Source organism: Peromyscus californicus, unplaced genomic scaffold (genome assembly GCF_007827085.1).
Source record: "Peromyscus californicus insignis strain IS unplaced genomic scaffold, ASM782708v3 Scaffold_21__1_contigs__length_65335640, whole genome shotgun sequence".
NCBI classification, from domain to species: domain Eukaryota; kingdom Metazoa; phylum Chordata; class Mammalia; order Rodentia; family Cricetidae; genus Peromyscus; species Peromyscus californicus.
The window spans coordinates 63,831,281-63,858,028 of record NW_026294514.1 but is presented as its reverse complement, the minus strand read 5'-3'; the positions used below and the strand labels follow the sequence as shown (position 1 = coordinate 63,858,028).

The 26,748-nt window shown below is 45.7% G+C and overlaps 1 protein-coding gene across 2 annotated transcripts; it reads right to left on the bottom strand.

Moving 5' to 3' along the window:
• On the bottom strand, positions 1-26,748 carry LOC128117975 (sp110 nuclear body protein-like). Of its 2 annotated transcripts, none has more exons than XM_052750561.1 (14): positions 26,544-26,748; positions 23,702-23,866; positions 21,665-21,833; positions 16,144-16,410; positions 15,546-15,629; positions 14,459-14,536; positions 14,267-14,350; positions 13,062-13,139; positions 11,734-11,802; positions 6,181-6,330; positions 5,468-5,548; positions 1,804-1,902; positions 1,229-1,371; positions 1-243 (listed from the first exon to the last, which is right to left on the bottom strand). In XM_052750561.1, the coding sequence occupies exons 2-14, from the start codon at positions 23,846-23,848 to the stop codon at positions 184-186; spliced, it is 1,509 nt and encodes a 502-aa protein (XP_052606521.1). In that variant the 5' UTR covers positions 23,849-23,866; positions 26,544-26,748; the 3' UTR covers positions 1-183. The 2 variants fall into 2 exon arrangements, with proteins under 2 accessions (XP_052606521.1, XP_052606520.1); XM_052750560.1 differs by having other exon boundaries at positions 23,702-23,849; positions 26,544-26,747.

Here is a 26,748-nt window from a genome sequence, read left to right as displayed (position 1 = left end):
GACACCAACAGCTTTGTCTTTAATTTCCAAGATTCATGTACTTTTCCATTGCAAATCAGCTGTGAACAAAGGCATTGTGAGCCTGTACCCTAGTGCTGGACCAGCAGTGATGAGTTGCTTTGCCCAAACAGAAAGGGTTTTAGAGCTGGGACGTGACACAGAAGCTGAGCATGTATCAGGAGTTTATCTGCTAGTCACCCTTTTCTTGAAGTTACTGTTGGAGGTGCAGAGCAAAAGTCCTTTCTGAAAGAGAAGAGGTTGACAGGTGAGTCTATTATGAAAGCTGCTCTTTTGTGGGTATCGATGTTCCCCCTTTTTTGGAAATACCTGTATCTAGACATCAGACTAGGTATGAAACCCACCGTGTGGGGACAGAAATGAACTTCTTCCCCTAAGGGTTGGGGCCTAGCTGCTTCCTCTCTTAAATTCCTTTAGTGATAAAATAATTTTCCCCTTTACTTTCCATTCTTCCCCTCCAGGTAAAATCCTTACACATTCATCCCTGTCGATGTTTAAAGTTTATTTAGAAAGAAAAAGCTTTACTTATTATTATAGGGGTGGACATGTGCCACAGTGCTCACGTGAAGGTCAGAGGACAACTTTGTGCATTCATTTCTCTCCTTCCACATTTACTTGGGTTCTGGGGATCGAACTCAGGTTTTACGGCTTGAACAAAACGCACCTTTACCCACTGTTCTCTGGCCCCCCTGTGATAATGGTTTGAGTGCTGTTGGGAGGCTCTGTCCAGGAATCTCGACAACATGCCTTCTGCAATTGTTACAGGTTAGAAAGAGAGTGCCATAAAGGTGATGGGGGAGACTGCCACAGCTGAGGTGGCTGAAAATGCCTCACAGGGTCCACATGAACTGGGCCTTCTGTAAGGGCTTAGCAGACTGCGGACACAGGGAATTCTTTGCCTGCAGCTAATTTCCTTCCAACCTAACTACCTACCCAAAACCCACTAGGCCAAAGTTCTTAAATCACAAAAACGTTGGCCTGCATTAAAATCCTCAGCCCATTTTGCTTGTGCTTAAGGCCTTCACCATGTGCATCTGAGTTTGTAACTTTATTACTTAACAACTTTTTCTGTTGAACGTCCTAACCCTAACCCTGAGCTCTTTGTAAGTCATGCTGTTGAGTCACAATGGGAATCTGTCCACATTTTTGCTACTGAAATTCCACTCATTCTTCCAGGAGTTGAATCCACCACCCTTGGTCATTATAATACCTTCTCCAGGAATCTTAATGTCTTTGCCTTGCACCATATAGTCTTCTTCCAGTCTTTTGACTTGGCCCTCTCTCCTTCAATTAAAAATTCCTTTGGAGTGAACCAATCCCCTGCCTCATTTTGAATGCATTTTTCTGAGGTTCCTGTAAGAAAAAGACAAGCCATTACAGGACCCACCTGGATCCTCTGTGAATCTACCATAAACCTTTGGGCCTCCCCATTATGACTCTCCACCTTCCCAGGTCAGGGGGATTTCTTAGGGGTGGGAGCAGAGGTAAGGAGATCTGGGTTCCTCTCTCAGATTCAGGGAACCACAAATCCTATAGGACATTGAGGGGGTCTGTAGCAAGGACACAGATGTCCACATCACTGGGCCCAGAGATGACTCAGGTGGTTTCCAGATACACCTATGGAAAAGTCTGGAAACTCCTTCCTGGGAAGCCTTTTTGGTTTTGTTTTTCACCTGCAGCCTGGCCAGCAGGGTCTGTTTCCTGATGAGTTGCACACAGGGCACTCTCTTCCCATCCAGTCCACCATCCTCCAGGGACCAGAGCATCAGAAGAGCAGGCACTCACCTTGTTTCATTTTCTCCTTGAACAAAATCCCTTTGGCCTTACCACAGGTCACGGGAAGTGTAGGAGAGAGAAAATCTTCAGTGTCATCCTTGGGCTTTCCTGCAAGTGTGAAAACGAACAGACTTGGGTAAGTGAAGAAGTCAGCACTGAGAGATAATGTCCATCGTCACCACCTGCTATCACTTTACACTTCATAGGGTCCCTGCTTCTTCCTTTGCAAACTGAAAAAAAAAAAACCTATGAAAAAACCTCTGGATGATTCTGGATGAATTTGCAAATTGCACCTGGAGAGATCTGGCAGCTCAGAACTTCAGAACAGAGCTCTCAGGTTTAGACTCAAGAGAACCAAGTGTGAAAGAGTTTAAAATAGCTGTTGATAGCTCCTGCGTCCTTCCCCAGCCATCCTCCCTGGAGGAGAGTTCATGCAGGGCTGTCTCTTGGGGACAGAGGAAAGTGCTGTGAACATCTGTGTTGAGTTAGAGGCTAACAGTAAGATAGCAACACTGGGCCCAACTCTCTTTCTCTGCTCTCTCTCTCTCTCTCTCTCTCTCTCTCTCTCTCTCTCTCTCTCTCTCTCTCTCTCTCTCTCCTCTAACCGGTACTAAAAGAGTAAAAGAAAAATGTATATTTCCCTTTCCCAGTACTGGGAAAAGGAAAGAATAGAGTTGATGTGAAGATGCTAATTACCATTAACTGCTTTGGAAAGATGGAACCTGGAGAGTCACACTGTGGGAGGAGGGGTTTCTGGGAACTGAGGGCATGGATTATCCCAAAGAGCCCCAACGGATGTTCAGCTTAGGAGAAGCCAGGCTGGCATCCAGGCTAACACGTTGATAAGGGTGTGGAGTAACCTGCCCCACCACCTGTCTCCAGGCTTCTCTCGTATATAGTACAGTAGATGAGAATCTGGAGCCAGAGGCAGACCTGGTCAGAGGCAGAATCTTGGCTCTGCAGTTTCCTAGAAGGACCACTAAAGTTGCCATGGTGTTTGAGTGGGAGATTTGCAGGTGTCAGGTCCTAACTTGAGTGAGAAGCAGAGTTACAGATAACCCTGAATTGCTATTATAAACCCTGGGGGGTGGGCAGATTAGCACAGTGTGGGGATCTTCCATGGATCTCCATGGAAACATCTTTGCTAATTTCCTGTGGTAAGTATAGCTCTAAAGGAGACAGATGTCCTGAATATGCTTGCGACAGATGCAGGGGCAGTGGGGGTGTGGAGGTGCTGTGAGCAGCAAGCTAACATGCAGGTCACAGGCCACAAGCATCACTCTCTTTCACCTGTCACAGGTACCCCTTGTACCTCCAACGTAATGCGCCTTAGTTCTGCGGACTTCTAAAGCCATGTACCCTCCCGCTAAGGGCAGTTTTCTGGTGAATTCTCAGTGGTGCTGAGTTTGGCTTAGCCTCGATTGCCCATTTCAGCAAAAGGCCTTTAATGACGGAAGCTGTGTGGGTCTCCTCAGCATCAGCCAGCCCCATTCTGAGGGAGCTGCAGCAGCTGGTTTAGACCCTCATTAGTGTGATCAAGCAACCAGGAGTCTGCAAGTAAGCAATTAAAGATAAAACCAATTTCCTGAAGTAAAGAGCATCTATGGAGGGAGCCTGATAGGGAAGGGAGCAGTGGAATGGGAAAAAAAAAATCTAATTAGCGACCCCAAGACCAGCTCCAGGACACTCCCAGAACTCAGGGAGAAACACAAGGTAATGGCTACACCCGAGAAGATGAAATGCCCAGGGAAGATTTGCACACTTTGTGACCTGTGGACCAAGGGCCTGGCTGAGGGCGAGGGGTGGGGGGTGGGGTGGTCGCAGAAGTCACAGGCAGATCAAGAACTACAAGAGTTGCATCCTTCATCCTCAGCAGGTGAAGGCAAGGATAGTCCACTTAATAGACGGGGCTGGGGCTCAGAGGTAAGAAGACTGTGTAGTGATGACAGTGTGTGAGGAGTGGCCCTGGGATGCAGATGTGCCAGAGTTCTCTCTGTGTCATGCAGCATGCCTCCGCAGGAGCAGCTGGCAGTTGATGGGGTGCTTGTGGCTACTTAGGTTGCCCATGTTCCAGTGGATGGCCCCCTGCTAACTGGACTCAGTGCGATATGAAGATGGGAGGGGGATGTGCTGGGGCTGGAAGTGGGGAAAGCCGGAGGAAGCGATAGGAAGTGATAGGAGGTGGGCATGATCAAAGCACATTTATACATGTATGACATTTAAAAGAATAAATGAAAGTATTATTTTTAAAAAGCCCAAATGGCTCAGTAGTACTCCTAACAGCACAAGCATCCAGGCCAACTCAGAAGTTGCGGCCCAGGGTGGAAGCTAAGCTGAGGGACAATGGTCAGCATGGCTCTGGGTTCCTGCTTCCTCAAGTGTTTCATAAGAAAGATGAAGAGGCATTGGGGGTTGTTGACTTGATTGTAAAGAACAAAGCATTCAGAAGCATCTAGGTGGATTTTAGCTCCTTTGGACCTTTTAACTTTTAACTGAGTCCAATCGTGACGATCAAATGACAACATGAAGGGCAAGTACTTTGTCCGTGCACGTACTTACTTGGTCCAGGCTTCTGCATAAGGGCCCGGAGAAATAATCTACTGTATGCTCAGTACAAGTAAATTCCAGCAGAGGGCAGCATAGACCCAGAAATGGACATTCCTAATGTCGTAGCCGCCTTTGTGTTCTGATTTGTTAAGTATAAACAGGCACAGAGGAGCAGAAAGCAGGCCGATCCACTCTGACCCCACGTGCCACTCGCAGTAAACAGGAGGTACGCAGACAACCAGCCACAAGTTCGGAAGAGCCATGAGGGAAAGCTACAGGGTTTCTTGAGGGCAGGTCATCCGAGAGACCTATGACCCTGCCAAGGGACAGATAAGGAGGCAATATTTATTTAAGGTAATTTCTGTGAGTGTGGAGCAGAGAGGAGGCAGGAAGCCTGGATTTGTTTTGGGAGAAGGTAGAGAGGAGGCTCTGGGGAACGAGGGAGGAAGTAGAGAGAAAGGGGGAGGGGACTCATATAGTCCGTCCGTCTGTCCGCCGCGGCCCCCGCCCTCTCCTCAGTGGTTAATCCACAGCCCTATTTTAGGAAAGGACGATTATAGTGCTGACTAAGGAAAACTAACCCAAAGAACTGGAATTTACAAAGCAGTGAGGTGCAGGCTGCTACTGGGAGCTGGGAGAGTACCCATGCCCCGAACCACCAGGGTTCTGAGTAAAAGAATTAAAAAAATAAATAAAAATAAAGCAGAGGGTGGGGAAAGGGAGGAAAGAGAATGTGAAGTGTGGAGGAGGGTCTGTAGGTGATCATTTTTGAGATAGATGGCAAGCAGTAGTTTTTTTGTGCACCGGAGATGTGTGCTGGGGGCTGGCAATCTGAGTTTGATCTAGGAGGCCAAATAAAGGTACAAGAAGAGAACCGACTCCACAAAAGTCATTCTCCAACCTCCACACGCACACTTTGGCACACGAGTCCTTCCACAACGGTGCAGGTTGTCCATGCACAGTGTTTTTAAAGTATTTCTTGTTCCCTGTGTATAGTGTTTTGCATCTACATGCAGATGTAGAGCTGTATACCATGATCATGCCTGGTGCTCCTGGAGGCCAGAAGAGGCTCTGACTGTGGGCTCCTGCTAGCTGCATTCTGAGACCCACAGTGCCCGATCTTTACCTTGTGTGGTTCTTGGTGGTTTGCTGGGCATCTTCTGAGGCCTCTTTCTTCCATTTGTTTTTGAAGCCCCATTGCTGATCTCTAGAAAAAGAGGAAGAGAGAAAGAGAGCAAGCCTTCCTTGCATGTGGGAACTCCACAAGGAAGTCTCCTGACCCTGGAAGGGCCTTTAGAACTGAGAACAACAGCCAATAGGTCACCTCCTCCTCCATGAGTGGGAAAGTGGGAAGCAAATATAAAATATTCTTTTCACATCTCAAAATGCCACAGTTGTCCCAAGAAGAATATGTATGTGTTCATGTTGCTGGCTCGCTATATAGTTAAACACTTTCCAAATGTCTGTGACATTATGAAGTCTTACATGAGTAGGACATTCATTGGAGATGGAAGATGGGAGATATGGTAGCACACACCTTTAATCCCTGTACTTGGTAGGCAGAGGCAGGTGTATCTCTCTGAGTTTGAAGCCAGGCTGGTCTACATAGTGAGTTCTAGGCTAGCCAGGGCTACATAAAAACCAAAACCCTTGTCTTCATACCACCCCCCGCCTCAAAGGAGTAGATCATTGCCTTTCTTTGCCCCTCTCACACCCCATCCTCATTCTCTGAACTCTCTTCTAATACTGAGTTCCTGTATCTCCTCACCCCTGTGGCAGCTCTAAGAGACCCTGCCATACTGAGCCCTTCCAATGACAGGTCCCCACCCTCAGCCTTACCCTGTGATCTAGATGTCTGAGCACGTTTAGTCCTCGCCTTCTGAGCCCTGGTCACCATCTCCAAGTTCCTGGTTGAGTCATCCTTCCTCTGAATCCTCTGACCCACCACTTTGGGCTTCTTTTGGACTCCATGTCCAGGTGAGGCCACCCCTAGGCCAAGAGAGACTCATGAATGAAGGTCCCCAGTGGACTTTTAACTTCTTTCACAGATTTCCCTGCCCATCCCACCCTCCTTTCCAGATCTCTGTACCCCTGTGCCTCACTGAGGGAGACCAGCTCCCTCTTTTTCCCCCAGGGTACTCTTGAGGAGGGAGAAGTGAGAAATATGTAGATAGAAGTATAGAGGAGAGAGACAGAAACACAGGATAGCCTCAGGAGGGCCTGGGTCAAAACCTACTATCGCCTTCTGTCTCTACTAAAGGGCTTTTAAAGAAATGCCAAGGGGTGGAACAAAGACCTTCCCCCAGCACAGCCAAGTGCAGACCATCCAAGATACCTGGTAACCATGCACATGGTCAAGCAATCCCCTAATTCAGCTGTGTTGTGTAAAGCGAGCTCAGATCTCACTAGGAAGCTTTTGCGGCCTACTACAGGTCCCTCATCTTAATTTTTTAAAATAACCCCTCAGGCCCCATCAGATAGCCTGAGGACTGTCTTAGGTCATCCCCGTCAGCCAGACAACCCTTACCCATCTTGGAGGTACACTTCCATCAAGTGCCCTCTGGCTTAGTTTGGGAAGCTGGCAAGAGAAAGTTGACCATCCTTGACTCTCATTCTCTGGTATGAGGGTGTACTGAGCTCATTAACTCAGCTCTGGCCCATTTGCTATTGAGCTTACAACCTCCACAATGATCTCCATGGCTGCCACACCTCCCAGTACAGGAGTAGAGGATGATAGAGATGGCATATCTTTCTTGGAATGGGTCTTAAGATGTCTATATCAGCCTTATCTGTGCCAAGCCCTTTTTAAATCAATAAACTCTTGATGCAAACCACATCAGATAAATTACATCAATCTTAAAGATTCCCTTAGCTTTTACCAAACTCTGGTTCATTAACATCAACATAATTTTAGTATAAATGTTACATACTTACAACTATCATGACTAGTTACTATATGTATTTACACTTCTTACAAACCTACATCACTATACATATTTACAACTCTTTACAAGTTTACTTATTTATACTTCTTATATTCAAGAGTAAACTATATAACCATCTTATAAACTTATATTCATAAGGAAACTATTAACACATATCTCTTAGAAGAACTATTTACCAAGATTATATTTAAGAAGAAACTCTGTGAAACTCTAAAGAAATCTAGAACTAACTTACACTAGCAAGCATCTAAAAGAGATTTCTTAACATTTAGAAGAGATTTCTTAACACCGAGAAGAGATTTCTTAGCTAAACTATTAACAAGACAAGAAGTACGCAAATCATTTCTAAAGTTCAGAGTTTATAGTCAACTTTGTTATCATTCTGAAAGTTCTCCTGACAGTTGTTAATAAGAGCCTAATTCATCAATGACTCAATGCTGGGATTTAGTGAGCTCTGTTGCTATGGAGCTGTAACACCTGTACCGTTGTAACTCTCAGGACAAGGCTCCTCTCCCAAAGTCACCTTTCTCACCGAGCTCTCTCTGCTGTTCTGGAACCGGCAGAGATGCACCTAGTGACAGACGGTTTCTAACTAGGGGTTGTCCCTTTACCCAACTCATCGCAGCTCCCCTGAGTGCCACAATTCAGACAAACATTTCTGTTACAGCAGAACTTTCGGTTTGCTCTACCGAAAAGCCTTGCCTCAGGATGATGGTGAAATTACTGTATTGAGCTGCCATAAAGCTCCTAGCAAAAACTCCTTGTGCAGCTATTAGGCATTATCTTAAAGAAGCTTACATTGATTTGCTGCTAGTCAAAAGCAGTGTGACTCCAGGCTTCATTTCTTTTCAGCTTTTCACTGGAGCTGACATTCAACAAACTCTCAGACAATTTCCCCCTTCTTAATTTTTTAAAGCTGCTTTTTAAGTTTACCATGAGCATTTTTTTTTTTTTTTTTTGGTTTTTCGAGACAGGGTTTCTCTGTGTAGCTTTGCGCCTTTCCTGGTACTCGCTTTGGAGACCAGGCTGGCCTCGAACTCACAGAGATCCACCTGGCTCTGCCTCCCGAGTGCTGGGATTAAAGGCGTGCGCCACCACCGCCCGGCTACCATGAGCATTTTTAAAATGATATCAATGTTTTTCTCGAATCTTAAGCCCCACAGCAACCTCCCAGTGTAAGGGCTGTTTCCCCTTGTTTTCTAAAGGGTTTCAAAATGACTTGCTGATAAAGAGTATTAGCACTTTAATAATCTCCTTAGAGGCAAGTTGTTCACCTGTTCTTAGTTCTCAGGAGGTAATATTAAGCTCTCTAACATTGCTTTGAAAAGAAACTTCACTTTCAGCTGAAAAAAAAAAGTTTTCCCAGGCAGTACCACCACTTTTATCTAAAAAGCTACGTTTCTCTATATCATCCTGCTGTTACAAATGACATTATGGACTATGTTTCCCAGACTGCCTTTTGAATATGCTACTTCCATTTCTGGTTACATGACTTCTATGGTTTGTGTTCATACTGAAATCAAGCTTCTGCTTTTTTAATCAAGGGAGGTTTTTGTCTTCTCTAAGCTGCATTAGGACAGGTGTACTTCCCTAATCAGGCCTTTCACCTGACCCTGTCCTTGAGTGGGTTGTGTCTGTCTGCATTAAGACAGCGCTTATTGCCAGAAGCAAAAACCCTTCAGGGCTTCACTCCCTCTCCTCACTGGGTCAGTGAAAGAAAACAAAAGCACTTGAAACAAAGCTTTTTCAGAAAGACTTTTTCACCGATTGAAGAGAGGTTTTTTTCAGAGAGATTTTTGGGAACTCAAGCCCTGCCTCCCTCATTTCAGGGAGCATTTTTTTTTTTTTTTTTTGGTTTTTCGAGACAGGGTTTCTCTGTAGTTTTGCGCCTTTCCTGGAACTCACTTTGTAGACCAGGCTGGCCTCGAACTCACAGAGATCCTCCTGCCTCTGCCTCCCGAGTGCTGGGATTAAAGGCGTGTGCCACCACCGCCTGGCTTCAGGGAGCATTTTTAAAGCCTCCCCTGCTTTCTCCTTGCCAGTAGCCCCTCCCCCATAGCTCCACCTTTCAGGGATGCTGTCCCTGCTTCAGCTTTCGGCCTGCACTATCTCACTAGGCTCTAACTACAGGGAACTTCTGGCTGCTGTTTTTACTGGCTAGCAGAGAGGATTTGCCATATTCCAAGAGTTTGTTTGTTTGTTTGTTTGTTTGTTTGTTTGTTTGTTTTATCTAGAGTCATTACAGGTGAGTCTCCCATACTGATAGATGTTACTGCCAGGTGAGTTAAACTTTTGCCCTTACAGAAAGAGAAAAAAAAAAAATCTGAGAAAGAAAGTTCTGAAAGGCTTTTAGTTTTGTAGAGAGAGATTAAGTTTTTCCCAAGAAAGCTTTCAGTTTTTGAGAAAGACCATCAAAATTTCCCCAAAACTTCTGTTCTCTATACTTTGGCTTCATGGCCAAACAGAAACCAATTCTGATGGTACAGTGTTTCCATACAGTGGCAGTGCCAGCAGAGTGAAAAGTTTTACTTCACCCGCATTCGCCCCACGGAGAATTCTTTCCCTGCTGCTTGGGACCAAAAACTTCCCACAGGAATCTTTTTCTCCCCATTTCTTCTGTGATTTTTCCTAGTTTGTGTTCATAGCCCCATAGTTAGAAAATTAAGGACATAGTTCCTCCATCTTGTTGCTTATCTTATTCTAAGTTTTACTTTAAGTTACATTCTACTTTTCTAAGTTTTTTCCTACACTATATTACTACACTCTACTTTCATTATTTTTCATAGATAAAATTTTAATAGAAAGAGAAAGAAAGAAACCTAGATAGACAGAAATCTATGGTGCAGCCTCACTTAGGGCATCTTTTAGCCCCCTTCACTCCCGAAAAAACTTCCCATGGGGCCCTCAAACGCTCCTTTTGCCAGGTCCCTGGTCCCTGTTTCCAGTGCCATTTGAGGGAGACCTACTCCCTCTTTCCCCCCAGAGTACTCTTGAGGAGGGAGAAGTAAGAAATATGTAGATAGACATATAGAGGAGAGAGACTCTTAGAAACACAGGATAGCCTCAGGAGGGCCTGGGTCAAAACCCACCATACCCTTCTGTCCCTACTAAAGGGCTTTTAAAGGAATGCCAAGGGGTGGAGCAAAAGACCTCCCCCCAGCACAACCAAGTACAGACCATCCCAGACACCTGGTGACCATGCCATCTCCTAATTCAGCTGTGCTGTGTAAAGCAAGCTCAGATCTCACTAGGAAGCTTTTGTAGGTTACCACACCTCAAATTTCTTTTATTGATTTTTTTGTGTGCACCAAGCTTTTTCTCCCCAAATCACCATATATTCTCACTCCAGGGAGCTCTTATAAGAATTAATCAGACAAATTTGGGAGGATTGAGGGGGGAGGTGGCTTTCTGGTTCCTGTTTCTAAGACTACTGAACCACGAGATGGTCCCATCAGAGCCAAATGACAAAGCCCTGGAATTGTTCAGTTGGGGAGGGAGGGCCTTCCATGTGCAGAACAGACAACATCCAAAGGCCTCCAGGCACCTCTTGTGGATAAAGTGTACAGAAGCACAGAAGAGACAGTCATAGTGCCTGCCATGAAGGCAGCTCCCAGGAGTGTCCCTGGAGGGTGTGGCTGAGGCCCAGAGACTCTGCCATGTCAGGGCTGGTGGATAGTGGGTTTCACTGAGGAGAGGGAGGACACAGTACTTTACATTGCTACAACTTTGGAAGCCACAGCCCACTGGCACAGGACACCTTTCCAGAGCTCTTCTGAGGCTCGTCCCATGAACTAACTGCCTGTGGTGGTTTGAAAGAAAATGGCTCCCAAAGGGAGTGGCACCATTAGGAGGTGTGGACCTGTTGGAGGAGGCGTGTCACTGTGGGGATGGGCTTTGAGGTCTCAAACATGCTCAAGCCATGCCTAGTGTCTCAGTTCACTTCCCGTTGCCTACAAATCAAGATGTAGGACTCTCAGCTCCTTCTCCAGCATCACGTCTGCCTGCACACCACCATGTCATGCCACGATGATAATGGACTAAACCTCTGAAAGCCACCCAATTAAACGTTTCCTTTATAAGAGTCACTATGGTCATGGTGTCTCTTCATAGCAATAGAAACCCTAAGACACTGCCCCTCATGGATAGGACCAAGTTGTTTACTCTCACTTTAGTTTGGAAGGATGGTTGTTGTCTTCATGAATACAAAGAGGAAAGCTGTAACTCTCCATCCTTCACCTTGGATTGTAACCTGCCCTCACACAGAAGGATTCCAGCATGTCCAGTTCACCAGTTACTCAGTGGCAAAACTGGTCTGGTGAAATTTAAAACCAGATCACTGCACGGGCAGAGTGCCTGCATGCCTTCTCTTGAAGTTCAGAGCAAATCTCCACCAGATCTACAGCCCTTCAGGAGCCTCCTCCAGCCTCCCCTTGCCTCCTCATCTTACCTTGTGGGAGTCTTTTTTTTGGACATCTTCTTTTGGGAGCTGACCAGATGCATCCTTTCCTTTTCTTTGCTAAGAAGAAAGAATATAAAGTCTTTTATAGACATAAACATGATCTGTCAATCTTTTTTATTTAAAAAAATTAAATTATATTTTTTGTTGATTGTGTGTGCATGCGTGTGCATGTGTATGTGTATTTATGTGTATGTGTGTATGTGTGTGCATGTGTATGTGTGTATATGTGCGTGTGCATGTGTGTGTGTATATGTGTATATGTGTGGGTGTGTTTGTGTCTTAACCCTGAGACACCTATCCAAGCTCACCCCTAACTTTTTAAAGGATCAGCTGGGAAGGAGAGATCAGAAGTTGAACTAGAAGCAGCAAACTTCAAGGACAAGTGTTAAAATGAGAATTCTTACATTAGCTATTGGGAAATTAAGCTAGGCTTGAATAATGGTAGGGCCTATGGATGGCTTTTGGGCATGAGAAACCAAGAATTTGTGAAGGAAAAAAAAACAGATGTGAGGAGATAAAGACTTGAGCAGCTGGAGTACTGGGTAGGTTGCCTGCTACCCATGATGCCTTGAAGGCATTCAACACCATGGCAGGATCTAAGATGGGAGAAAATTAGGCTTAGGAGGCTTCTAGGAAGCAATGGGGAAGCCAATGATGACAGCATCAGAGAGGGCACAGTGATGATGATGATGATGATGATGATGATGATGACATTTACTGCGGGGGCTGTGCACATGTGCCATGGTACACATGTGGAGGTCAGGAGACAACTTGAATGAGTTGGTTCTGTCCTTCCACCTTATGGGTTTCATGGATCGAATTCAGATCATTAGGCTTGGGGGCAGGCACCTCTAGGCAATGACCCATCTTGCTGGGCCAATAACAACACATGTTTTAACTGAATGGTGACACCTCAAAAAAGGAGCTGGGAGAGCAAAGAGCAAGCTAGGAAGTAGGTATCAGATGGACATCCAACCTGCTTGCCACCATGAGGTGTAAGTGAAGGATGACAGGAGTTGCCTGAACATGGCTTACCAGGAAGAGTGTCCTCTTGGGACACTAATTGTAGTTAAAGAGGTCAGTGGAACAGACATGCTACATAGTTGTGGGATAGGAGTCTGGTGATTCTGAGGGATGCTTGGTTCAGCATGTCTAAGTGCCTGCTTGCTACCTGTAATTTTCACAAGGCCTTTGAGAGAGGTGGAATGAGAAGAGGTTGTAGAAACACTGCAGTTGCAGAGACTGGGTGCATTGTGGGTGCTAGGATGCAGCAGCTGGAAGAACAGAAAGCATCTTGAGGGAAAAGATGTCCATACCTTTCTTGTTTGCAGGTGTGCTGGGTGCTTTCTGGGGCATTTCCTGGTCATTTGGTGCTGGAGAATCGTCTTTTACCACTAGCAAAAGAAACAGAACCCATCTCAGAGCTCAGAATGGACTGACGAGAAAATGCTAAGGGCAGCCATTAGAACTTAAACGGCAGGGAGTGAAGGAAGGGATCTGCCAGCCCACAGGGTTCTGCCTTCATCTGACCTTATTATTATTTTAAAAATTCTTTGAGTATGGGTGCTTTGCTTGCATGTGTGTCTGTGTACACATGCCTGGTGCCAGCAAAGGCCAGAAAAAGGCATCGGATCTCTTGGGCCTGGAGTTACAGATGGTAATGAGCTACTATGTAGGTGCTGGGAATGAAGCTCAGGTCCTCTGGAAGAGCAGCCCATGATCTTAGCCATTGAGCCACCTCTCCAGCCCTGACCACTTTGCTGTTGTTACCTATGCATCTGCTAACAGCAAATATATTTTGAAATTCTGCTAACTTTGATGGAATAGGAAAAAAAGGGACTTGAAATTATAACAGATAAAGGTCCACCTCCTTAAGGCTGTCTGTCATTTACACAGCACTATGAATTTTGTATTCAATTCTGGCTTCTTTAGGGTCAGGTAACTGAGGCATGTCACAAACTGTCTACAGACTTTTGAAGTAATTTCTTTCTTTCATATCATTTTAATAACACACATTCTTAGTACCCCCATGTGATGTAGAATTGACTAGCCCTGAGGGACTGTTCCCACAGTCAGGGTGACATCAAGGCTAGCCACACCAATTGTATCACCCACCGATGGGGGACACACAGGGTTTCTGTTTGTCTGTCTTGCACTTTGTTGGGACCATTTTGAGCCTTACTTATTGCAGTGACTTCATCACAGTGGCAAGGTCACACAGTCCAGCCCTGCCATGTCCTCTTCTCTCCTGGAGTCCACCACAGTCGCTTGTGGCTGAGGAATCTTCTCTGTTTGCCAATACCTTATGCATTTTAGAGTCTAGCAGGTCCGAGGGGACTTTCTGACCTCGGTGATTGGTTCCTACAAGTCTACCTTTCCAGTCTTGCCTCCTTGCCCACCCCACAACTCTCCCTCCCTTCAGGAGCCCAGGTCTCCTGATTCCCTAAGCACCCAAGCAGTGTAATTTTTAACTATCCCAGTTAAGACTCCTAAGGGTTAAGTCATCCTTTACCAGTGTTACCTTGCACAGTGCCAGGGGAACCCGGAGGCTGCCCTCCTGAGTCGTCGTCTCCCTCAGTCTCGGGGGTTAAGCTGTCTTTGATCACTGGAGGAGGAAGGAAGCTCTTGGGTTACCAGGCCTTGCTGTCAGGGAGGAGAGTGGGTGGTGTAAATGTCCAGAAAAGGATGAACACTAAGGCCGGAGGCGGGTTACCTGGCATGGGGCCTGAGGGACTGTGCGGCATTTCTGGGGAGTCGTCTTCATCATTTCTCTGAGGATCCCTGGAGGATGCTGAGCAGAGGCAAGAAAAAGAATTGAGGCTTTCAGGATGACCAAGTAGGGACCAGAGTGGTAAAGAGAACAAACGTGATTCTAACTAACCAGTAAGGGGCGCAAGTGACCTGGGTAAAGTAGGCTAGAGAAGGAACAGCAAACAGTTGCTCACTCTTAATTAGCAACTCATTAATAACAGTATTCTTTTTTTTTCTGAAAAAGTGAAAGATGGAAGTTTCTATTGTCTCTAGCTTTCTGATTATGTTAAACAACTTGAGTGGCATGTATCAGAGGAGTGGAGGAAATGCCACTGAGTTCAAACAGGACTCCTTTCTTCTCAGTCCTGAGAGCAGGGAGTCCATAACAACGTATCTTGGGTAGTGTCAGTAATACATCCTGCTAGAGTTAATGTAACTAAACATTATTATATGATGGTTTGGGGAAGGCAAGCAGCATTAAGTCTGGAAGCTAAATTAGGTCCAGCAGACCTTTAATGTTTTATAATATTTTCTAATAATTTTAATAACATACATATGTCTTGGAATCTAATCAGTCTAGGAAAAAATAAGGAGGGTTGGGGGCATAGGTCAGTGTTTTTCCAGCATGCAAGAAGCCCTGGGTTCTACTCTTCACTTGATCTTAGCCAAAAGGCCGAGAAGCGATGGGTTCTACTCTTAACACACTATGAAAAAAAATGAATAGGGCTGACACTCAAAGGTTTCTGTAGTCAGTGAAGAATTATCACTACAAGTGTATAACAAGCTATATGGACAGGAAGTGGGGTTCTATATACTATGGATTGAACCCAGGAGTCTTGCATTGACCAGGGGAGTGATCCTCCACTAAGCTAAACACCCAGATGCATAACAGCATTTTTGAAGGTTTCCTTTGCAGTGTGAGTTTGTGAGAAGCCCTCTCTGCTTCTCTCCCCATTTATTCTCATGCCCATCTCTTTCTCCTGAGGTTCCAACCATAGCCTCCCACTTGGCATGCACATAGTCTCCCTCCACAGCCCAGTCAGTGTTACTCTGCACAGTGTCAGGGGAAATGCTGGGCATCCTTTCCAAGTCTTCTTCCTTATCAGTTGTAGCTGCTACGTTGTTACTGGCAGCTGAAGGAGGAAGGAAAACCATGGATTACAGGACTGGCTATAAGGGAGGACAGTGAACGGCCTAAAGGAGCAGTTCTCAACCTGTGGATTGCGATCCCTTTGACAAACCTCCATCTCCAAAAAAAATTACAATTCACTACAGTAGCAAAATTACTGATATGAAGTAGCAATGAAAATAATTTTACAGTTGGGCATCACCACAACATGAGGAACTGTTTTAAAGGGTCACAGCATTAGGAAGATTGAGAACTGAAGGCTCAGGGAGGTGAAGTACCAAGGCCAAGGGTGGAGGGTGAGATGTCCAGGTGTAGGAAGAAGGGAAGAAGGTGTTCTGGGACCTGAGTCTCCCTGGTCACTGGTAATGCTTGTGATTTACTTAGAAAGGGTTATATGTAGGTAGGTGAGTGCATAGAAATGAACAGATGACCAAAAGGCAGCAATTTGGGGTCCTAAGTGACAGGGAACAAGCATCCTAGGTAAGGTTACAAGTTGTAGGAGGGGATCTGTTTCTTGCCTGGAGTGGTCTTTCCTTTCTGAATGAAGCCAGGCGGAGGCACAGCTGGGTGAGAAGGGCTGGACTGCTCATCTAGGATCTCAATGATTTGCTGTGAGGATGCTCGGGGCTCACAGAATCTTGGTGCCGAGGATAGATGACTTGGTGAAGATAGTTGGGGTGGGGGCAGTGGTTGCAGAGTCTGGAAGGAGCACCCTTCTGCTGGGTTAGTTGAGGCTTTGAGTACAGTCTGTGCAGGTCTCTTATTCCCTCCATAGGCAGTAACAACTGGAATTAGCAAAGGAGCACACATCATGACCCTAGAGATTCTGAATTATCTGGAAAATAGAATTGCCTAGTGCATCTTTTCCCACAGTACAGGAGGCAGAGTTACTGATTTTCCCCAGGTGCACAGAACAAGTTCATCATCATAAGTGTCCATTTGTGGCCGCTTTTGACTTTTATTTCATTTGGACACTCAGTGCTATTTAGTTCCCAATATATCACCAAAAAATTGGTTGACCATATAGAAACTGTCTACTGTAGAAGCTCCCTAAAATATACACATATATAAGTGGAATTTAAATGGAGTTATCATATAATGGGGGAGACAATGCCCTGATAAGATACCATATGCTACCAAATAAAACTACTGTGGAACAATCTTTTTGCATACTATGAATATATATTACTCTTGTTGACTAATAAAAAACTGATTGGCTTAAAGCAAGGCAAGAAGAGATCAGATGAGACAGCCTGACACAGAGAGATTGATGGGAAGAAGGAGGGTGAAGTTAAGAGAGACACCAGCAAGCCACTGAGCAAGCAGGACATGTAAAAATGAGGTAACAAGTCATGAGTCACGTGGTAAAGCATAAATAGAAATATGGGTTAATTTAAGTGTAAGAGTTAGCTAGTAACAAGCCTGAGATATCAACCAAACATTTATAAGTAATATTGAGCCTCTGAGTGGTTATTTGGAAACTGGTGGGTGGAAGAGAAACCTCCATTTACAAAAACACCAAATACCAGGAGTGTGTTACATCTTTTTGAGTCATTGGCCAAAGGAATACCAGAGGTTCCCCTGTCCCCAAACAGTACAGGCTAATGCTAATGCTAATGCTATTGGTCACTCTCCATAACCTGCTGGTAAGACTCTACTGTTGAATGCACCATACACTTATGTCATCTAACATGGAGAAGTCAAGCTAGTGCTCAACTAGAAGCTTCACCCCTACTGATTAGCATTCATAGTGCTGGAGAAGGTTCTATGCACACTACCAGAGGTGAAAAATTATCATCACTCTCACCCATGCTGTGAGCTACAACAGTGACCTGCTTATTTGATATACTCACTGGTACAATGGTGGCACAAGTGTTATGGGAGTGGCCAACCATCTTTGGATTGGCTGTAAGGACGGTTTTACAAGATGGAACCTGCACTCAACACATGTTCAAAATCCAAGACTAGATGGGTCATGGGCCCTCAGGTAAAACCTACTGCAACCAATCTTCTAAATGAACATAGCAACAGAATGACCACTAATAATGTTTTGCTATACTCATTGTGATGCCCATTCTTGGTAGCTAACTTGACTATGTCTGGAATTAACTAAAACCCAGTGGCTGGGTACACCTGTGAGTGATATTTCTTAATTAAATCGTTTGAAGTGGGAAGCCCCACCTTAAATCTAGATCTTTTGAGGTGGGAAGATCCACCTTCAATCTGGGCCACACCTTCTGTTGACAGCCTATGGAAAGAACATGGCAGAAGGACACTTGATCTCTTTGCCTGCTTGCTCTTGCTGGCAAGTCCATTCCTTCACTGGCACAGGAGACTACTTCCATGGGATTCCAGTGTATACTGAAGGCCAGCTGAGATATCCAGCCTCCTGGACTGAACAACTACTAATTCTTGGACATTCCATTGGTAGACAGCCATTGTTGGACTAGCTGGACCATAGTCTGTAAGCCATACTAATAAACCCTCTTTCTATACATAGATTTATTCTATCATTTCTGTTCCTCTAGAGAACCCCAATACACTCATAGATCTGAACCCTCAGCAGAGAAGCTTCTTCTTGCAGTAGATGGTAATTAACACAGAGATCCACGACTGGACAGCATTCAGATAGTGGGAGATGTCTTAGGATTTCTATTGCTGCAACAAAATACCATGACCCAAAAGAAAGTTGGGGATGAAAGCGTTTATTTGGCTTACACTTCAGCATTGCTGTTCATCACTGAAGGAAGTCAGGACAGGAACTCAAACGGGGCAGGAACCTGGAGGCAGGAGCTGATGCAGACACCGTGGATGGGGAGCTGCTTACTGGCTTGCTTTCCCCTGGCTTGCTCAGCCTGCTTTCTTATAGAACCCAGCACTGATAGCCCAGAGATAGCACCACTCACCATAGGCTGGGCCCTCCCCTATTGATCACTAAATGAGAAAATGCCTTACACCTGGATCTCATGGAGGCATTTCCTTAACTGAAGCTCCTTCCTCTGATAACTCTAGCTTTTATCAAGTTGACACACCAAACCAGCCAGTACAGGAGACTTTGGAGTACTCAGCCCTAAATGGGATGTCTGTAACATCCTCCCCTCAAGGCTCAGGGATCTATGCTAAAGAGGAGGTGGAAGACTGTAAGACCCAGAGGTGGTGGAAAGAGCATTTTCAACACACAGAAGGACTGGTGCATAACAACTTTCAGAGACTGTGTCAGCGTGCCTGAGACCAAGTTCCACCCGACAGAAACCCGGGCGCTGAGAAGGCCCAGTGGGCACAAAGTTCCACTCCTAACCAAGAAGGTATCTGCAATTAGTACTTGAAGGAAAAGGGGAAATCAGTTTTCTTCAGTGGAATGGCACTAGGTATATAATCACACTCAAGGGCAGGCCCCATGCTCAGGGAGAGTTGGCCAACACAAAATGTATTCCAGTTTTTTTTCTTTTTCTTTTCTTCTTTTCAGTTGTATTTGTGTCTACATGTGCTTTTTGTCTGTTTGTTTATTTTGATTTGGGTTTGGATTTGAGGTTTTTCTCCCCCCGCCCAAGACAGGGTTTCCTCTGTGTAACAGCTCTGGCTGTCCTGGAACTCCCTCTGTAGCCCAGGCTGGCCTTAAACTCAGAGATCTGCCTGCCTCTGCCTCCCAAGTGCTGGGATTAAAGGCGTGTGCCACCACTGCCCAGCTGGGTTGGAGTTTTTTAAGAGAAAGACTACAAAATGGTGGGGGGCAATGAGAGAGGATCGAGAAGAGTTGAGGGATAGGAGAGAATATGATCAAATGCATGGAAAATCTTTTGAAAAATGACAGCAAAAATAAATAAATAAATAGAAAAAAGTTAAGCAAAAGTGGGTTTTGACACATAAAATTGGATATTTTGTAACCAGGCATTTAATTTCCTATAATTTTGGTTTTATAGAACTTAGTCAATTGTGTGTAATTTTAACAAAGGTCCCTATTTTAATAAATAATCATATCTCCGTGGAGCAAATGAAACCAAGTTTCCTTAGCAGAGTGTATTGAGACCTTGATATCTGGTTTCTGCTCACTCCTGTGGGTTCTAGTGCACCCTACGATCTGGCCAGATCAGCGTGACCGCCCTGTGATCTTCCTCCGAATCCCAACACCAGGCCGCTGGCTTTGCACGTATCGTTCTCTTTAATATATTGGGGTTGGTTGCTGTTAAGACTGTTCTTCATCAATTATTTCAGAAGTAAAGATGCCTCGATCCACGAACAGAAAAAGTCATAGATACCAAAGAAACCACAGAGCTGCACAGGCCGGGAGATCCTTGAGCCCAGCCAGGTCTTAGATGAGCTCAGCATGTACTGGAAGTCTGTGTTCTCCTGGTCTGGCCAGGGACAGATGCCTGGGCAGCTGCTCTAGCTCAAAGTGAAGGCTTCCCGCCGCTGCTCTCTTAGCTTAAGAATCATCTCTCCCCTGGGGAGGAGCCTTTCATGGTGAAGTGTCATCAACAGTGACCCCACTGATGACAACGTTACAGTGCAGAGTGACTGTGTTTCTTCTGTCCTATTCTCAGATAATGGCCTATCTGCTGGGATGTCTTCCCCAGTCTCAGGAGATTGCCTGATGATCCTCTTACTCTCCTTTCCACTCGCCAGACCTGTTACTGCCCCTCTTTCTGTTCCTTTATTATCTAGTTGCTAAAGTTTTGATGTCAAATGTCCCCTCAAAACTTAGGTGTTAGGGGCCTGGATCGCGGGGTGCCACCACAGAAGTGATTCTCAACCCCTTTGGGGGTCAAACGACCCTTTCACAGGGATTCCATATCAGATATCCTGCGTATCAGATATTTATGTTACAGTTCATAACAGAAGCAAAATTACGGTTATGAAGTAGGAACGAAAATAATTTTATGGTTGAGTGTCACCACAAGTGAGGAACTGTATTAAAGGGTCTCAGCATTAGTAAGGTTGGAAATGGTGATCACTTGAAGAGATGGGGCTAAGAGGAGCTGTAGGTCATTGGGGGCATCCCTTGAAGGGGATCATGGAGTCCAAGGCTTGTTTCATTTTCAGAACACCCAGTGAGCAGTTTTACTTTGTCACACATTCCTGCTGTGATGCACTGCCTTGCTACAGGCTTAAACTGTAGACAGGCTAGAACCTCTAAAACCTTTTTCTCGGTATAAGTTAATTACCTCGGACATTGTGCGGCAGAGAGAGGATCTGACTAACAAACGACTCTTCCTGTTCCATTGAACCTCCTACTCCGTTCTTTCTCCTACCCTCTCTTTGCCTGTCGGTCTCTGTCTCCCCCATCTCCGTGAGCTCCCTGTCTTCTCTCCTCCAGCCTTACCAGCCATTTTCCTGCTGGCTTTATTGAGACAGTGGTTACCCTCTTGGGCTCTGTATTGGGAAATCCACATAGGAGTTCCTAGTCCTACTTCTAAAACAGAAGACTGTGGGAGTTACCTCCATACTTTCCTTTCTTTGTCTAACAATGAGGCCACAGGTTGTTTTAAGGACACATGCAATGATCATACTAGTCGTGTGGAACAACCACACTGTTGCAAAGAGCTGTACATTGAATCCATTTCATCTCTTTCCCTCTGTAGAGCTCCCTGTCTGTCTTCCACATCTGGTCCCTGACATTCCTATTACCTTAGCTGTTCCCTGGAGATGGTCCAGTGCCCTATATTTTCAAGATTGGTGTGGCAGTTCACATCTGTAATACCAGTACTTGGAAAGGCTGAGGCAGAAGGATTATATTTCAGGCCAGCCTGGGCTACATCATGAGACCCTGTCACAAACAAACAAACAAACAAAGTTATACCTGAACTAAAATTCATTGAATAGCTACAACAAAAACATCTGTGTCCTATTGAAATTCACCTTGGGGAAACTGAGGTCAAGGTCAGCAAGGGCTACCCCTCCAACTGCTTCTGTGATTGAGTGTGGTTTACCTTTACATAGGGAAAGCAGGCATTGGAATACATAATTCCACACTGGAAACAAACCCAGGCTCTTAGTGTAGTAACACTGCACATGTAAAAAGTATTGGAGAAACCACATTACCGTTTTTGAAACTTCTGGAAATTGCTGACAGGCTGGGGTATTCATGTAGGTTGACTGGGCTGAACAGCGTCACCAGCATCGATAGGCAGAAAGTCCGTTCCAGACTGGTGAGGACATTGTGCACCACTTTGGATAGAGGGACCAGATTTTGACAGGCCTCCAGAGATTCCTTCAAAGGGTGGAGCAAGGGTTAGTTTGAATGATTCTTCATTGAGCTCACAGCTCTATATTTGTGGTTTTCTATACTGTAAGAAAGCTACTTTTGGGCTGCTGAGGATGGCTAGACGGGTGAAGGTGTTGATCATCAAGCCTGATGACACAAGTTCGATCCCCAGGATCCAAAGGGTGGAAGGAGAGAGCAGAATCTACGAGCTGCCCTTTGACCTCCACCTGCACACCATGCACGTGTCCGCCTCGACCCCCAAACAGACACATTAGTGTAATTTAAAAAAAAAAAAGAAGCCAGGCTTGGTGACACATGCCTTTAATCCAGGAGACAGGCAGTCAGATCTCTAATGTTTTCTATTTGAGGCCAGCCTGGCCTACAAAGTGAGGTCCAGGACAGCCAGGGCTACACAGAGAAACCCTATCTCAAAACAAGACAACAAAATTTAAGAAATCTTTTTTAATTCAAGAGGAAATTTAATATAAAATGTAGAGTTAAATTCTCAAAATGGAAGACATAGAGGAGAAGATTGATTGCAAAATTCTTCCAGTGAGTGTCTGCTAGGCTTAGGGAGTTAGTCCCTGGGTGCTCACCACCAGATGGACATGGTGATGGGACATGTGGGGGTGCTGCCCAGTGGGGGTGCTGCCCAGTGGGGGTGCTGCCCAGTGGGGGTGCTGCCCAGATGGAGAAGGGCATCCAGCCCCGAAAAGAAAGTCAGTAAACAGCCCATTGCAACTGAGAACAGTGTCATCAAGGAGAGCACAGCTTGCCATAAGGAGGGTACTACATCTTCCTGAGTGGGTGCCCTCCTGAGCAACACAGTGTGGGCTGTGATCTGATGAGGGAGCTGGAGCTGTGCCAAGACTTGGGAAAGACTGCTGTAACTTTCCTGAACCTGGAATTCAAAACTACTTAAAAACACCAAAATTATAAACAAACAAACAAACAAACCCCACTAAGCTTGTACACATAGCCATGCCCTCCAGTGCCTGCCTTACGTCAGAGTGAATTGGGGAGCCTGCAAGATGAGGCATCAGGTAAGGGTGCTTGCTGCCAAGCCTGATGACCTGAGTTCAATCCCTGAGACCCACATGGCAGAAAGAACCAGCTCCCACAAGTTATCCTCAGGCCTCCACACACATGCCACGGCACATATGCACAACACACACTCATATTCACATATACACACCACAAAAACATGTGATTTTTTTTTTTTTTTTTTTTTTTTTTTTTTTTTTTTTTTAAAGAATGACCTGGGAGCCACATGTTCAAATACATCAGGATGTGGTGGGTTGAGCAGCATCTTCATGCCTAACAAGATACATCATTTGGAGTTTGTGAGTGTGAACTTATTTGGAAAAAGGTCTTTGCAGCTCTAACTGAGGATGCTAAGCCTCCCCTGGATTAGAGTAGTCCCTAAACACAGGAGTCCTCATCAGAGGAAGGAAGAGGGAAAGACACAAGAGAGAAGACGAAGCAGAGATGGAAAGAGACTGCAGTAAAGCGCGAGTCTAAGAACGCCAGAGCTGCCACAGAAGCTAAACAGAGGCAAGAGAGGGGTCCGTCTCTGAGCTTCTAGAACAAGTCAACCTGTCAACAGCTCGAGTGGGGCCTTCTGGCCTCCAGAACCGCAAGAGACTAAACTTCTGATTTCTGGTTTGTGGTCCTTTGCTATGGTAGCATTGACAACATACTTGTCATTAATACAGTCCCACGACACCCTTTCTCCCAACCATCCCCTCCTGCAATAATGATCAAGTGGGGCCTTCCATGTTCTAGAAGCATTGGTGGGTTGTGGTCTTAGATTTCACTAGTGGAGCATGCTTAGTGGGGTCTGGACTGCCTTGTGGAGGCTCCCCAGGCCTCACCTTGTATACTCTGTCAGTGATGAAGGAGTTGTCTCGGAGGGCTTCGAAGAAGGGGAACGGCTTGTTGATGGCATAGGCGATGTCCAGCTTCTTGCATACGAAGTGCTGGAGAAGAGCCCTTTCCAAAGCCTTGGTCACAGTGAACATCCTAGGGAAAGAGGCAGGCTGAGGAGACAGGCAAAGGCTATCAGGAGCATGGGGAGTTGCTCTTGCTGATATGTGTACTTGAAGGTAGACATCCTAGTCCTCAAGCACCCCTTAGCAGTCTAAAGAGCAAAGTCTGCCTTAAAGATCCGTGGAAACAAAGGCAGTGCCCAGCAACCACAGAGACCGAGAGGGATGGACAGACAATAGCACACCACCATCCTGAAAGGGATTTTAAAACAGAAAGTAGATTTTGAAAACATCCGTTATTCGCTGAGTGGTTCCTATGTCCAGTCTTTGTTCTGAGGGTTTCACGGGGAGTAACATACTGAGTTCACAAAGTATTGCAAGATGGTCACTGTCACTGCAACTGCACAATGGTGGAGAAGTCCAGTGCAGGCAGAGGCAGGGTAGCCTTGGGCTAGATTAGAGAGTGTGGAAGGGGCAGAGTGGGAATCGAATCCTGACTTTCTGGTTGGTGGTTTACAGTGGAATAAGTGTGTGTCACTGAGCAGGGTTAGAACAGACCACCTGCACTGCAGCCAAGCCCAGCTAGTGCCAATGCTCACAGGAAAAGGGACCACCCAGTTCAGGGAGCTGGAAACCTGGTCATATTTAGACACAAAAATCACACATTTTTACACAAACAGGCAACAAAAAATAAAGTCAGGAAGGATGTGGAAAATAGGATTGGTCAATGTGTTTGGATTTGTGAACCATTTCATTCCTCAGGACAGACCTGTGCCTTCTTCCATTCCTATAGGATAAAAATCGATCACTTCAAGACCATGAGAAAATAACCAGTCGGTTATAACAGGACGGAAACTTCCAGGTGACAGTCTTGGCAAAGTGTTGTAAAAATGGAAGCCCTGGTAAATGGTGCAGTCACCTAGGGGGTGTCCTTGTTGTTTGGCAGTACTGGGGATTGAGCCCCTGTGTGTCTTTGGTAAGTGCCCCGTCACTGAGCTACATCCCCTGCTGACACTAAAGTTTTTTTTAAATACAAAGCAAACAAAGATGCCCCTTTCATCTTTTGTTAAATAGAATATTAAACTGTAATTAGTGTTACTTCCAGGAATCTAATCCCAGCAGCAAATTAAGCAGTCCTGTTCCTTTCTACTAATTTCCAAATTCCTTAAACTTGGTAGGAAAAATTTTTGAGGAAAGAAGAAGGAGAAGGAAAAGGAGGAGGAGAAGGAGAAGAAGAGGAAGAAGAGGAAGAGGAGGAGGAAGAGGAAGAAGGAGGAGGAAGAGGAAGGGGAGGAGGAAGAGGAAGGGGAGGAGGAGGAAGAGGAAGGGGAGGAGGAGGAAGAGGAAGGGGAGGAGGAAGAGGAAGGGGAGGAGGAAGAGGAAGAAGAGGAAGAGGAGGAGGAAGAGGAAGAAGGAGGAGGAAGAGGAAGGGGAGGAGGAAGAGGAAGGGGAGGAGGAAGAGGAAGGGGAGGAGGAAGAGGAAGGGGAGGAGGAAGAGGAAGGGGAGGAGGAAGAGGAAGGGGAGGAGGAAGAGGAAGGGGAGGAGGAAGGGGAGGAGGACGAGAAGGAAGAAGGAGAAGAAGAAGGAGAAGCAGCAGCAGCAGCAGCAGCAGCAGCAGCTGCCACAGCAGTACCGTAGAGCAGAATGAAGTGCCATCCATAGCCTTCCTGGCAGTTGAGGACAGGTGGTAGGGAAAGTTGTTGACTAAACTCATGGTGGGGAGGGAGGGGGAGACCAGAATGGCCTGACAAAATGGCTCATAATCTCTGAGTTTGAGGCCAGCCTGGTCTACATAGTAAGTTTCAGGCCAACCAGAGCTACATAGTGAAACTGTCTTGAAATAAAAACAGGGAGAAAAAAAATAAACTCTATCTCACAGATACCTGCATTTGGGTTTTTATTATGTTAAGGGGTCTTACAAATAAATTAGGAAAAGGGAAACACCTAGTAGGAAAGACAAAGCTCAAACATGAGCAATCAATAAAATAAGTCACATGTATAATAAGTGCATTAAAATGTGTTAAGTGGGAGTAGCCAGAAAAGTGGGAACAACTTGACATATCAAAGTGACCTAGAGAGAAAACAGTAGGCACAATCCCTAATAATGGTAGAAATGTAAACCAGCTCAAGTGTTCCCTGCCTCACTTGGAAATCAGTGTCATGAGCTCTAAAATATGAATCTCTTTGAATTTTCATGCACAGCAATGTATTTCAAGGAAATGACAAAGAATTTACAAAAAAAGAAAAGAAAAGAAAGGAAGGAAGGAAGGAAGGGAGAGAGAGAGAGAGAGAGAGAGAGAGAGAGAGAGAGAGAGAGAGAGAAGAAAGAAAGAGAGAAAGAGAGAAAGGAAAAGTTCATGACATGCTGCAGAGAAGTAAGGCGGCTCCTTACTTTTTCTTTCCCATTAGCTTCAAAATTAGGCAGTCCCTGGTAGATGCTGAAGGCGCTGCCCACCTGGGCACACGCAGGGCCTAACCTCTGGGCAAGCACAGGACACGATCCCCAACAGCCTTTAACTTTCAGAAAAGAAACCCTGTTTTAGCTTCTCCCGCACGTCCTCCCTCCCCCTCTTATCCACCTCCTAGTAGGTCCTTGGCAACCTCTCCGAGTCTCTAGAAAACAATACTTTGCAAAGAGAGAGCCTGGGGACCCTAAGGTCCAGCAGAGAAAAGCTGTTCCCCAAGAATAAAGAGTCCAGCGCTGCAGAGACCAAGAGCACCACGCACCTGGATGCCGGGCTGTCACTAGTCTCCCGGTTCCCTAAGGCGGCCAGGAATCACTGAAGGAGATGCTGGACCCTGCGGGGAGATGCCTTCCGGGTCCAGTTGGGAAGTCCCTGGCCGCGCCGCGTCAGGTTTCCAGAAAACAAAAACCGAAAGTGATCTCAGCACACAGAGCAGAAAGCCCGGCAGCGCCCAGGGCGCCACTTCT